Raw genomic sequence first — 13,678 nt, 5'->3', positions numbered from 1 at the left:
TATCAAAAACAAATTGTAACAAACCTTTCTATTTATATATAAGAAGTGCTAATATTATTATTATTTATAGTATTATTATAAACTGGAAAGATAAAATTTCATTTTCCTTACTTTTTGAGATTTTGATTTTTCTTTTCGTATGTCTTATCTTATGGAAATGGTTACCATCCAGTGAGTCTACAGAGTGTTCTTATCTGTCTTTGAAATCATTCTCTTTCTCTCTCACTCTCACCACATTATATAAGCTTGCGCAGTCACTTCACAATTCACAGGAAACATTATATTCGACTTTATATGATTTGAGCACAAACATTAATAAAGTAAAAAAAAAATGAGAATTTCTCATCATGTTGTGCATTCTGTTCTTGTCCTATTTCTTGTGTCCTGTCTTCTTGGCTCGTCATTAGCAGCAAAGCTCTGTAGCGACGATGACAAGGACGGCGACAATGGTTGTTTCCGGTCTAGGGTTTTGGCAGCGCAACGAGCTGATCTAGTGAAGGAGCTTCCGGGACAGCCTCCGGTGAAATTTCGGCAATACGCCGGTTATGTAACGGTGAATGAGACACATGGACGAGCATTATTCTATTGGTTCTTTGAAGCCACTCATAATCCAAACAAAAAACCTCTTCTTCTTTGGCTCAATGGAGGTAAGACTAATTCACATCCACTCGTTTTTTTGGATTCTTTCTGTAGGAGTCTCGGTCTCACGGCTGTATTAGTAAATTGTCGGCGTAAAAAACTTGTGATGAAAGGATAGTTTTATTATTAAAACCCCAAAAAGGTAAAAAAAAAAATTCACTATATGTGTATCATGCTTCTTGTGCATTTCATCTACTTGCACCCTTTCGAGTTGAATTATGATTTTGAATTTAGAAACTTTCAGACCTTTTTCACGGTAATGAGTTTCCTGGACCAGACTAAAACCCCACCCACAAAAGTAAACACGCTGGGGCATCTAAACATCACTACATTGTGATTTCATTAATTGAAAGTTAATCTATGCATGATAGTGATCATCATATTTTGAAATTGAAAGGAAACTATATATTGGATTATTAGCTTGATCACATTGTTTTGTTTGAAGGGAGCACATATACATGTGTATCGTATTATTTGTATGTAGAATAATATGGCTTAGGTAAACTGAATGTGGACTAAAACATGATGGTAATTAATTAAATAAGATTTGTATGTACTGTCACTGTGGTCCTTTAAATTTGTATGCATGGAGACAAAAGGTAACTGAGAGGGAATATTAGGTGAAGCTTCTTAACAGTAATATTATTCACGATATCAAAATCAATGAAACATATGTGGTTAATTATTATCATGACGATCATGATGAGTATTGGTTGTGTTGGTTCAACTTTAATTTGGAAGCTTGCAATGATTCCACATGCTTGTTAGTTGTTACAAGATCCAATATGATATTCTCTTTATACACTTTTAGTCTCATTTGTATATCTTACTATTAATTAAAAACTGGTTGAAAATATATAGGTATTAATTTATAGATGGAATAAGAAAGCGTTTAATGCATTATAAAATAAGTGTTTTGTGTACCATAACATGTTTTATGGTGAAAGAACGTTAGATAATTAGCATTGATCTTTTGGATTTTGTTTTGGCTTCGAACTCTTATATATAGATATTGGATTCATATGCATGTGATGGATGTAATATTTATGTCGATCGACGTCATATATACAACTCCATATATTTTGGCTTTTGTAGGCTCCCGTGGGCTCATGCGCCCTTTACTTTAATATTAAGACACAGTAGTTTTTGACACAAAAAGTTATGTATCTACTATAAGATTACTACTACCTATAAAAAGTCAATTACATGAAACTTATACTGTTCATTTCGTTATGATTCGAAACATTACACATGGTCCATGCACGTATGCACGCCCTAAAAGTTCCTCAATATTTTTGTATTTGTGTGTTTATTATTACAAGAAACAAACCCCTTAAACTAGATGGACCCGACGCGATAATACTGAACAGAAAGTAATAAAGTGAAAGAGTAGGCCAAGATATATAGCTTAAGTTTTGAAAGTTCAAAACATCCAAAATAGTACATAGTAATCAAATAGTTAATAGTATATATATTTTTTTGTAACTGGCTTTCAGTTAATATTATATTGAGATGGATTCAATGGTAAAAATTTAAATAGGACCGGGATGTTCATCGGTCGGATTTGGAGCATCAGAAGAACTCGGACCATTCTTCCCTCAAAACTCAACTCAACCTAATCTCAGGCTAAACCCATATAGCTGGAACAAAGGTATAGATGTCTACAACTTTTTCAATATATATTCAACTCTATATTTCATCATTGCAATTAAAATAATACTTTTGAAATATAATATGTAGCGGCAAATTTATTGTTCTTGGAATCGCCGGTAGGAGTTGGATTCTCCTACTCTAACACAAGCCGTGATATAAGTCAACTCGGCGACACCGTCACAGGTTCTATTATACTTATATAACATGACTCTACTAATGAAAATTGTAAAAAAAATTGTAAGTACATTAAAATTATGTATAATTTAACCAGCTAGCGACTCGTACAACTTCCTCGTCAATTGGTTCAAGAGATTCCCTCAGTACAAGTCTCGCGACTTTTACATCGCCGGAGAAAGCTATGCCGGTAAATATTAATTAAAGTGATTAAAACAAATATAAATAAGTTCATATAATTTTTGTTTGTAACGTATATTTGCATGAAATTAATTAGGCCATTACGTTCCTCAACTTTCGGAGCTCATCTACAATCAAAACAAGATTGCACCAAAGAAAGATTTCATTAACCTCAAGGGTCTAATGGTCAGATATTTTCTTTAATCAATCATTAATCACTAGCTACAGTTTACTATTTGACTAAGGTCATGATAACATTGACTTTTATATATGTGCAGATAGGAAATGCATTGTTGGACGATGAAACTGATCAAAAAGGGATGATAGATTATGCCTACGATCACGCAGTGATATCAGATGGATTGTACCAGAGAGTGAATGAACACTGCGACTTCAGACTAGCGCATGTGTCCAAGGAATGTGATGGAGCTTTAGATGAGTATTTTGATGTATACAAGATTCTTGACATGTACAGTCTCTATTCTCCGAGGTGTGTTCCTACCACCGAGAACTCCTCCATTTCACATTCTGTCGCCGGAAGCCGCCACCTTCCTGCTGCTCGAGGCATCTTTCGGCCCCGTCTCGTCTCCAACAATGTAAGTATATATTTTATTTTCACTCATAATTTGTAGCGGATTGCATGTTAAGTTAGATGAATTTCTAACCTAAAACTGTTATAAGTTGATTTACTGATCTTGTTTATATATTAGTTAATATCATTTCCAGTTTCCCATGTGGGATCTTTGTCCCTAACTTGAGTGGTACATACAATTGAATGATATACAGGAGGGATGGCGGAAGATGGCGGCCGGGTACGATCCATGTGCATCAGACTATACAGAAAAGTATATGAACAGGAGAGATGTTCAAGAGGCACTTCATGCTAATGTCACCAACCTCTCTTACCCTTGGACTCATTGCAGGTATTATCATGATGTTCAAACATGTTTCCGGTTAAGTTCCATATGTTTCATATTTTAATTATAATGAAAATAGAAATCTACCGTATATGGTTCTAGTTATATGATACTTATTGTTCGATCTTATAAACCAATATGCATGGTTATAACTATATGTGCAGCGATCATATCTCGTTTTGGGCTGACGCTCCCGCTTCCATGCTTCCTACCTTGAGAACACTTGTTTCAGCCGGATTACGAGTATGGGTTTTCAGGTACATAACACTTGCTCCTTGATAGTGGTCTTTTTATGTATGAATATTTACGGAAAATTGGCGATAACTAGTTTTAAATATTTGGTGAAAAAGTGGGGATACAGATGGAAGAATCCCAGTGACCGCAACCAGATACTCATTAAAGAAGCTTGGTCTTAAGACCGTCCAAGACTGGACACCTTGGTACACCAATAAACAACAGGTTGGCGGGTGGACGGTGGAGTACGATGGGCTAATGTTTGTGACTGTGAGAGGAGCGGGACACCAAGTTCCGACTTTCAAACCTAGAGAGGCTCTTCAGCTTGTTCACCATTTTCTTGCTAACAAGAAACTTCCTACGTTTCCCTTTTGATTATTTCTCTACTACTCCAGATTATTTTATAATTGTTCAGAAAATTAATAAACCGATTTAAGCAAATACAAATGCCATTAATTAGACTTGTATATAAGGCTTATCTCGCTTTACTTCTTTGTTACAATAACCGCAGGAACTCTTAAATGATTCTTTCACAAAAACCAAGAACTATTTCACAACTAGCTAGTTTATATACAAAATGCAAGAACATATCAAATCTATTTAAAGGATGGAGAACAAAACATATGCTATAAAATTAGTAATTAGTAAGAATTATGGCTACATATCGTGTTCGCATTCATGATTCATGCACATCTGGGAATGTTATACATCAAATTCAATAAAGTGTAACGCCTGATACTCTCCTCTGTTTCGAATTCCTCCATATATATATATATATATATATATATATATATATATATATCAATTTTCTTTATGTGAGTGAAGTGTTGTTCAAAAAAAAACATTTATGTGATTGAAGAGTACTTTTGCTTTCACAAAAAAAACATAAGAGTACTTTGATACAAGTACAACATATCAAGAGGACAATAACTAACAAAGTAACTTTGATACAAGTACAACATATCTAGAAGACAATATATAAGAAAGTAACAAGAAAGAGTATAAAGTGTACTATTGTTGTTTAATTACGTAAAAGCCCACGCCGGAGCCTATCACAGTCGACGAGATAAGCGAAGCCATAAGTTAGATTCATGAGAGTTGCATCGTGAAGCTCCTCATTAACCGTAGCAGTCGCGTCCGTCGAGAAGAAAACCCTATAACCCCTGACAAAGGCCTCACGAGCCGTCGTCTCACAGCACAGATTCGTCATCACTCCGATCACGATCACCTCCTCCACACCAATCTCCACCAGCTTCTCCTGAAGACACGTGTTGTGAAACGCGCTGTACGTGTTCTTCTCCACGACCTCGTCTGGTCCGTTAACCTGACGTTTGATCTCCGGGATGAGTTCGGAGTCGGGGGTCCCGTCGATGATCAGGTCGCCGTTCCACCACTCGCCGAGCATGGTGGTGTCAGTAGCAAGGGATTTGTGGACGTGGCGCGTGAAGAATATGGGGATGGAGGCGCGTCGGCAGAGGTCGATGGTGGTGAGAGCGTTGTGGAGGATAGGCTTGGCCATGGAGGAGAAGTGGTTTTGTAAATCGATGACGAGAAGAGCGACGTTTTGAGGGTTTGGGTCTCGCTTTCGGGTCTCGTACTTTCTCCACGAGGAAGCCATAATTGGCGATAGAGAGGAAAGGAAACTCTTGATCGGTGGAGAGAGTTTGGAACCTAGAAACAGGAGTTGAACTAGTTACACTAGAAGACAAGAACTGGAAGTCTGGAAGTGTCTAGTTTCAACTATTATTTGGTCAATTTATATTGGGCCGTAACAAATATGAAATGGGCCTAGCCCACATATGACGTTCTGGACCTGTGGCAATTAACAGTTAGGTTGTTGACAACAAATACAGTTTTGTTTTCTGGTTTTCTAATGTGTATTTGTTAATGCTTCTCCAAGCATAATTCAATAAGCATTTGTTTGCGGTATACCAACGATAATTAAAATATGATAAAAATATACTAATAGTAAAGCTGTCTAATTGAGTAGTTGTGTTTCATATCATCTATTTGATACTTTTATACTATCCCAAAGGTTTGATATGTTATCACATTTATTCGACAATGTTTTGATTCCAAGGTAGAAAACTTGAGTTAATTAAATGATATGCTATGTCTTGTAAGTGTTACAAATTTAAGAATGTTGACAAAAGGAAAAAATACAAAACCTAATCATATGAATACAAATCAGTAGGACTAAATAATGAACGGATGACATATCAAGTTCACAAAACTATCCTGTTCTCTTTAATAAACAAACGAACAAAATATCCGCGTAGTGATTTATTCCAACAAAAAAAAACAATTATACTGTTATAAATGACACTTCAGACAAACATAAATTGTAATATGTGAATGATTAATGTACAAAAAATGACTCATATAGGAAGCTAACTGAAATATGAGTTGACTTTAAAGATGACAAACAAAAGATAAAACATATTGGGTCCTAGTTAATCAATGGTAATCCACGAGGTTCTCTTTAATATGGTAATCACTGAATGATCACATAATAAAGACGCTGATGTCAGATGAACCATCCCATTGTAACATGCAATTGTATGCCATACGTTTTAGTCTCTCTGTTTAGAGTTGACGTAAGCGGAAAGCCTCAAAAAGAATAATCAAAACATTTATCAATTAGTTAAGCTTAGGCATGTTACTAAGAGCACTTTCTATGTTACTTCTTATTTAAGAACTATAGAACTGAATTTCTAAAAATTTGAGATATCCAATAATATTTTATTAGTATTTTATATTTTATTACTCTTTGAGAAAGTTAATAAGAACTCCTGAATTGAAGTGCTCTATATAAAGAATAGTTTTTTCGCTAAATAACCAAAAAAAAAAATTAGATTTGGGAGAGAGAGATAGGAAGAGAAAGCAGGAGAGAGAGAGAGGAGGATTTTGGTTAGATTTTTGAGGAGGATTTTGGTTAGATTTTTAATTTTTTTTTTCTTAGCTACTTGGCATAATTTCCCTATAAAGAACATACTCGATAATTATATCTATGTTTTTTTTTTTTTTTGAACACATTTTACATCTATGTTATATGTACGTATGTGTATATAAATAACGTAGACAAGCCATACAGTATAGGAATGGGATGCACAGGGATTGGATAGTTGGAATGACGAAAATAGCTTTGGGCTCAACTCTTCCTCTATAATCATTAGTTTCCTAATTTAGAAACCAGAACATGTTTACTGTGACTCGCTGGCAGAACAGAAGAGCTCTCTCTCTCTCTCTCTCTCTCTCTCTCTCTCTCTCTCTCTCTCTCTCTCTCTCTCTCTCTCTCTCTCTCTCTCTCTCTCTCTCTCTCTCTCTCTCTCTCTCTCTCTCTCTCTCTCTCTCTCTCCTCTCTCTCTCTCTCTCTCTGCTTTCTTAAAAATCCTATTGACACAAAATTCAAAGGAAAAGACTTTAGAATTCAAACGGATTAATATTTTTTTATTTATTCAGAAAGGGCTGTCGAATTGATGTTATTGCATAGACGACAGCTACCAAGCCAATTTCCATTGCCAAGGATCTAACAATTGATATGTAAATAATGTACGAGTCTCGAGGATATAGATGCAAATATCTGAATGTACAGCTCAGACTAAATCTTGATTTCAGTATAAAAGCTATAGTTAATCATCCAAGAAACCCAAAAAAAAAACTCATTCTAGAAAATGTACTCTTATTTTAAAATGTAAGATGCTTAAGAAAGTTTTTGATGTTTCTTTCAACTTTCTAGATAACCTTTAACTTACTAAAAATTGTATAAAAGTTATATTATAGTGTATTTTATAATTAGTTGAATCATTCTAAATTTAATTTTAATGGTATTTTTTAGATAAAGGTAATTTTTTAATATTTGTGTTTGAACTTTTAGAACACATGTTCGTCTCTTGTTTTGCTATATATCATTTTGTAACCAGTTTATTATAAAATTCAAATCATTTTGCCATCTCTGATTTGAATTCAACTTTCGTTAATGAATTGACTCAGGTTGACAGAAATATAAACTTCACAAATAATCTAGCTAAGTTGCACATAAACTGACTTAATTATCGAGATAAAAATCAAAGGGCGCTTAGGAGGTGGGTAAGAAGAAAACTAAGAAGTCACTTTCAAGTATTGTTACACTTTGTCCTCTCCCATTTGTCTACTCACTCTCTTTTGCCTTTTGCCCATTGTGGTAACTTTGTTTTCCTTATAACAATTTCATGAAGTTTCCATTTTGGGATCATTTACAAATTGCGCCATGCATTGCAGATCCAAAAATTAGTGGTTGAAGATTTGACTAAAAAGGGACTTCTCTGCTAAGGAAACTACCATTACATGTCTAATTAATTACAAATTAACAATTTAACATTAAACTGCTTATTTTTATTTCTGTTAGCTTAACTTCTTCTTCTTTTTCTTAATTAGTTAATTAACTGTACAGATAAAAATAAAAGGAATACATATTACGTTTATTTTTACAATATTAGCACACCCACATATGGGTTAAATGTACAAATTAAGGCATAGCACGACACTAGTTGTATAATGCTCACCATGATACGTTTATCGCATAACTCAGTAACCATTGTCGATGTTAAAATAGCTAATAAGCCTTATATATACATTAATTGCACTCTCCAATTTACAAAAGCAACTTATAGATGTGTATATGTAAGGAAGGAGAATAACAAGAGAGGTGAGATTAGAAAATGGTGAGCTGAAACCACACGCTACATACGTAATATAGAGAAAAGAGAAAGTTGATTAAGCATATTCTTCACCATTAATCTCAATCCTCTTTGTGACAAAAAAAAAAAATCTCTATCCTCTTTGTGTCATCCAACCTCATATACTAGTGTTTACTGATCTCAATTTCCAGATCCCCAAGAACACAACTCAACAAAAAGGCTCTCTCTTCTCTTTTCTTTTGTTAGTTCTCTCTCTATATATGTATATATATATTCACTAACTCACCCACACACATTCTCTCGCCTCTCTCTAAATTCACACATCAAGAATCAAGAATAATTGACTTTAGGGTTTCAGATTCTCTCTGAAATGAATCCTGTAATTGACTTTAATTAGGGTTTCAGATTCTTTTTTTTTGTAGTTAAATTAGAGATTTTTCAAGTTGGCCTAATTTTTAATGTGATACAAATGAATCAGGAGGAAGAGAAAAGGGAAAATAAGAAAAAGAGGAGAGAGATGGGAAGAGGGAAGATAGAGATAAAGAAGATAGAGAATCGGACAGCGAGGCAAGTGACCTTTTCCAAGAGAAGAAGTGGTGTTATCAAGAAAGCTCATGAGCTCTCTGTTCTCTGCGATGCTCACATCGGTCTCATCGTCTTCTCCGCCACTGGAAAGCTCTACCAGCACTGCACCGAACCCCTCACGTTAGCTTCTTCCAGTTCTCTATCTCTCTTTCTCTAAAATTAGGGTTTCATAGATCTGTACACACATGTCTACATGTATGTATTGATCTTTTCTTACTTTGTTTGGTCAACCATATTGGTCTAATTTAAATGAGGGTATGAGAGAGGTATACTCCTCGTGCTTGTGAACAGATAGTTTTCATCATTAGCTTCTGAAGTAGCAGGTATTAATGAATACTAGTATGTTCTAAGATTTAAATTTGGCCCAGAAGTTAAGATCCCTGATGCTATCAATTTATTCTAGCAGTTTTTATTTTTGTATTATGAGTACATGCATATATATATATATATATATATATATATATATATATATATGATCATTATTGGTATATTTGGGTCAAATTCTATATATTCTACATCTGCGGAACAAACAGATCTGCAGAGATTTTGACATTTCTTGTTCAACCTTTTTCATAAAGGATCTCAGTTTCTGTTGTAGTGTATTGTGTATTTACAAGAAATTATAAAGCTGTGCTAATTATAAGTTTCATATATAAGTCATAACCAGAAGACTGATTTATTCACATATAGCCCTAGTCAAAAAATGAGAAGAAAGGTATGCTATTATATTGATGTCTTATTTTACTAAATAAAGAGGTGATAACACCTTTTAATTTTGTTTTCTTGTAACCAATTTTTATGGCCAGAATACCGATCCTCTTGTTTTTGTTTGTCAAAGTATATCTATAGATCCTAATCTTGAGGACTAGGCTAGCTATGATACTTGTGTTCCTCCAGTGATTATTGGAATCTTGACGTTGTGAGGTTAAAGATACTAATTTGATCACATTTCATAATTACCAATGTTAAATAGGATGCCTCAGCTCATTGACCGATACTTGCAGACCAACGGATTGCGACTCCCTGATCCTAATGACAACCGGGTATATACAACATACATATTCATTTGGTTTTACCAATTCACAAAAACATAAATAGCATTTTCACAAAAATCAATTAATCATTTAATTTGGAGTTTTCGTGTGTATATATAGGAGGAATTCTGTCATGAGATAGAAGTACTAAGAAGAGAGACATGTAAGCTTGAGCTCCGTCAGCGTCTATACCGTGGACATGGCCTAGCCTCCATTCCTCCACACGAGCTCGATGGACTAGAGCAACAGCTCGAACATTCTGTGCTTAAAATTCGTCAGCGTAAGGTAACGTAATATATGCGATCATAGCAATATATTCTCTTAAACTATATTTGATTACAGCTTTGGTTTAATCTCTTTTCTATCTCTAATGTTAATATATTGAAGAATGAGTTGATGCAACAACAGTTGGAGAATCTAAGCAGAAAGGTCGCTCTCTAATCACTCATTTAATAAAAAAATTCTTAATGATCTTTTTAATGATCAATACCATGGTTTACGCATATAATCAGAGGCGGATGCTAGAAGATGATAACAACAATATGTACCGTTGGGTAAGTTTGGTTAATCACTAGCTAAAAATGCCCATTTGTTTGCAGCTTTTCGATTGAATGACATTTTCTTCTATCTATACCGTTGTTAACTATATTGCAGCTTCATGGGCATCGTGCCACGACTGAGTTTCAGCAAGGTGGGATAGAGACCAAACCAGGGGAATATCAACAGTTTCTAGAGCAAGTTCAGTTCTATAATGATCAGCAACAACAACCAAACAGTTTTCTTCAGCTTGCTACTCATCCGTCCGAGATTGATCTCAATTACCATCTCCACCTTGCTCAGCCTAATCTTCAAAACGATCCAATGGCCAATATCTGATAAGTCCTCGACCAGATTTACTCTTTCTTTATGGAGACAAATAAATGAACAATGAAGTATCGTTTTCTGTCTTTTATTACCTATTTTAATTAGCCAGTGCCTTTCTTCTTTGTGTATGTTTGTGTTGACATGGAACGTTTGTTTGAATTGAGAAGAATAATATGGTCTTGATTATATGATTAACTAGCCATCATAAGTATTACAAGATTGCCAAATAGAGATCAACGGTTTACGTAAACATAGATGAGTTCCATTCATTACATACCATGCATATGATGAAAATAATGAATGTTTACTAACATCAGAAATAGTCAACAGGGCAAAGAGATTTTTGTTTGGAAACTTAACAATAGAAGGATTTTTTTGTGTGGAAAGAGCATAGATTCTGGGGCAAGTATACTCGTGATTTTGACGGTGATGATGATTATATTTTTAGTTTAAAAGCTTGTTTGAGAAAATTAAAGATTAATGGTGGTTTGTTAGGATGTAATTACTGTTTGAAATACGACAATAATTGAAGAAATATATTAGCAAAATGCTCTGGGTGTAGGTCATTAATAAAATTATTGTCATAAAGAAAAGAAAATCTCGATGATGAGACAATCAACATAACAAGATCTTGCGAATCTGCCATGTCTACTTACCAATCAATGACCTCACTGATGGTTTCCTTTGCAATCTCTTCAATAGTTACATGTAAACAACTTTAATCCAAAAGATTATCTTGATCCACAGAATTTGTGGTCACATTAGCTAAAAATCACTACCCGGATTAATCGTCCTAAAATCAAAAGTTTTTTTTGGCTTTGGTAAGAGTTGTAATAGATCAAGAATACCTCTTATCCAGAATCAACCATTGCTTATAAATGCACATAACATCCTGCACCAACCGCAAAAGGGCCGGGTTGACCCACCTAGCTTAAATTCTCCTGCCGGTGCCTGGCCCACCGCAAGATATCCACCGGCGTGAAGTCCACCGCGTTATGACAAATAAGAAGCAAAAAAAAAAAAAATTCTCCATAATAATATTTTCTTAAGTTTATCAAAAAATAGTATAAAAATTCTAAAATGTCACTCATTTAGCAAAAAAAAAAACTAAAATATTATAATTCCTAAATCTTAATCACTCATATTCCCTAAATAATAAATTTTCAATCCTAATCACTACACTCAAACCTAAATATAAAATTTAAATTATTTTAAAATTTTAAGTTAATGATATTTTAGAATTTTTTCTTATGTGCTATTTTATAATAAAAAATGTTTTAGTAATATTTTTCAAGAAAAAAACAAAAACAAAAGGAGATGAGCTGTTAGAAGGACCCACACCACACATGTGCTCTCCTTCCAGTCTCCACCAGCTCCTGCCTCTCAATCATTAGCTTCCCTTCCTCTTCCTCCTCTTAATGTGTTTCAGTGAGTCATAGACTGCTTAGCTACCATTCCCTTTTCCTTCTTCTTCTAAGAACCATGTCTAATACCACCAACGGAGTTATGATCTCAAACGGAGACATACTCGAACGCCAGAGACAAAAACAACAACAGCAACCATCAGAGAGAGCTCCCGTTGTGAAGAAACCTCCAGCGAAAGATCGACATTCGACACACCAAAGTAGACGGAAGAGGGAGGAGGATACGTATGCCAATCATATGCGCAGCACGTGTGTTCCAGCTAACAAGGGAGCTCGGCCACAAGTCCGACGGTCAAACTATCGAATGGCTCCTCCGTCAAGCTGAGCCTTCCATCATAGCCGCAACGGGAACCGGCACGACCCCGGCGAGCTTCTCCACCACCTCAACATGCACTATCTCCTCGTCGTCTCTAGATCATAAACCTTTACTAGGTTCCTCACCGTTTATACTTGGAAAACGCGTGAGAGAGGGTTTCGGAGGTGCTATACCAGCTGGGTTTTGGTCTGTTCCGGCGAGGCCAGAGTTCGGACAAGTTTTGAGCTTTGCCGCCGGAGCTCCACATGAGATGTTCTTGCAACAACATCAACAACAAGAAGCAGCTGCCCTTTTTGTTCACCAGCAGCGACAGCAACAAGGTGCAATAGGTGAAGCTTCGGCAGCTAGAGTCGGTAATAATCTTCCGGGTCATCTTAGCTTGCTTGCTTCTTTATCTGGTGGAGTTCCCGCGTCGGGTCGGAGAGAGGATGACACACGTTGATGATGAAGTTGAGCTCCTTTTTACTTTGGTATATGTATATTAATTTCTTTTTCTCTATGTTTGTGTTTTAGTTTTTAGAGATTGATTGATTCCAAGTGTGATGTGAGACAGTGAGAGTATCGTTAGTGTTTAAGCTAAAACTAGCTAGGGTTATATAGGTTAAATAATCTTGTCTTAAAAGTTTTGTTTCATGAAGTTTTTGTTTTTGTGGGAGATCAAGATTTACTTAGTACGTCAATTAGGGCAATTAAGAAACCGTGGAGGTTTTGCCCTTGTGTCTGTTTTTTTTTTCGGCGAAGCAGAGCCGTTGTCAAAGTAATATTATTATAAATATATGTATATTGTTTCTTGTTGTTGTTGCTGATAGTGTAATGTGTTACAACAATTGTGGTGCGTAAGCTGATCGATTACCACGTTTGTTTTTTAATAAAATGTTACAGGCTTCTACGTATATGTTTGGTTTATATAATAATGATGGACAACAGCTTTGTAATTGTACGTGAGTGTGATTGTTTTGCTGAACTTGAACTGGAGAAC

At 35.2% G+C, this 13,678-nt stretch overlaps 4 protein-coding genes across 8 annotated transcripts; 3 read left to right on the top strand and 1 right to left on the bottom strand.

Moving 5' to 3' along the window:
- Positions 1-9: 9 nt before the first annotated feature.
- On the top strand, positions 10-4,285 carry LOC103854908 (serine carboxypeptidase-like 34). Its single transcript, XM_009131874.3, has 9 exons — positions 10-647; positions 2,180-2,290; positions 2,380-2,475; positions 2,564-2,656; positions 2,744-2,832; positions 2,925-3,242; positions 3,433-3,569; positions 3,728-3,820; positions 3,914-4,285. The coding sequence occupies exons 1-9, from the start codon at positions 332-334 to the stop codon at positions 4,170-4,172; spliced, it is 1,512 nt and encodes a 503-aa protein (XP_009130122.1). The 5' UTR covers positions 10-331; the 3' UTR covers positions 4,173-4,285.
- A 346-nt stretch (positions 4,286-4,631) lies between these two features.
- Positions 4,632-7,040, bottom strand: LOC103854907 (nicotinamidase 2-like). Its single transcript, XM_009131873.3, has one exon. The coding sequence runs from the start codon at positions 5,413-5,415 to the stop codon at positions 4,819-4,821; it is 597 nt and encodes a 198-aa protein (XP_009130121.1). The 5' UTR covers positions 5,416-7,040; the 3' UTR covers positions 4,632-4,818.
- Positions 7,041-8,359: 1,319 nt separating this feature from the next.
- On the top strand, positions 8,360-11,150 carry LOC103854906 (protein TRANSPARENT TESTA 16-like). 5 transcript variants are annotated; one of them, XM_009131871.3, is made up of 7 exons: positions 8,360-8,500; positions 8,955-9,181; positions 10,035-10,104; positions 10,216-10,380; positions 10,483-10,524; positions 10,608-10,649; positions 10,750-11,150. In XM_009131871.3, the coding sequence occupies exons 1-7, from the start codon at positions 8,498-8,500 to the stop codon at positions 10,969-10,971; spliced, it is 771 nt and encodes a 256-aa protein (XP_009130119.2). In that variant the 5' UTR covers positions 8,360-8,497; the 3' UTR covers positions 10,972-11,150. The 5 variants fall into 5 exon arrangements, with proteins under 5 accessions (XP_009130119.2, XP_033140472.1, XP_033140471.1 ...); XM_033284581.1 differs by having other exon boundaries at positions 8,375-8,484; XM_033284580.1 differs by lacking the exon at positions 8,360-8,500 and adding an exon at positions 8,507-8,695.
- Positions 11,151-11,388: 238 nt separating this feature from the next.
- On the top strand, positions 11,389-13,490 carry LOC103854905 (transcription factor TCP7). Its single transcript, XM_009131869.3, is given in 2 exon segments — positions 11,389-12,579; positions 12,581-13,490. Coding segments are annotated over 2 exon segments (699 nt in total). The 5' UTR covers positions 11,389-12,441; the 3' UTR covers positions 13,142-13,490.
- Positions 13,491-13,678: the final 188 nt, after the last annotated feature.

This window comes from Brassica rapa, chromosome A02 (genome assembly GCF_000309985.2).
Source record: "Brassica rapa cultivar Chiifu-401-42 chromosome A02, CAAS_Brap_v3.01, whole genome shotgun sequence".
NCBI lineage: Eukaryota > Viridiplantae > Streptophyta > Magnoliopsida > Brassicales > Brassicaceae > Brassica > Brassica rapa.
This window is presented reverse-complemented; position numbering and strand designations above follow the sequence as displayed.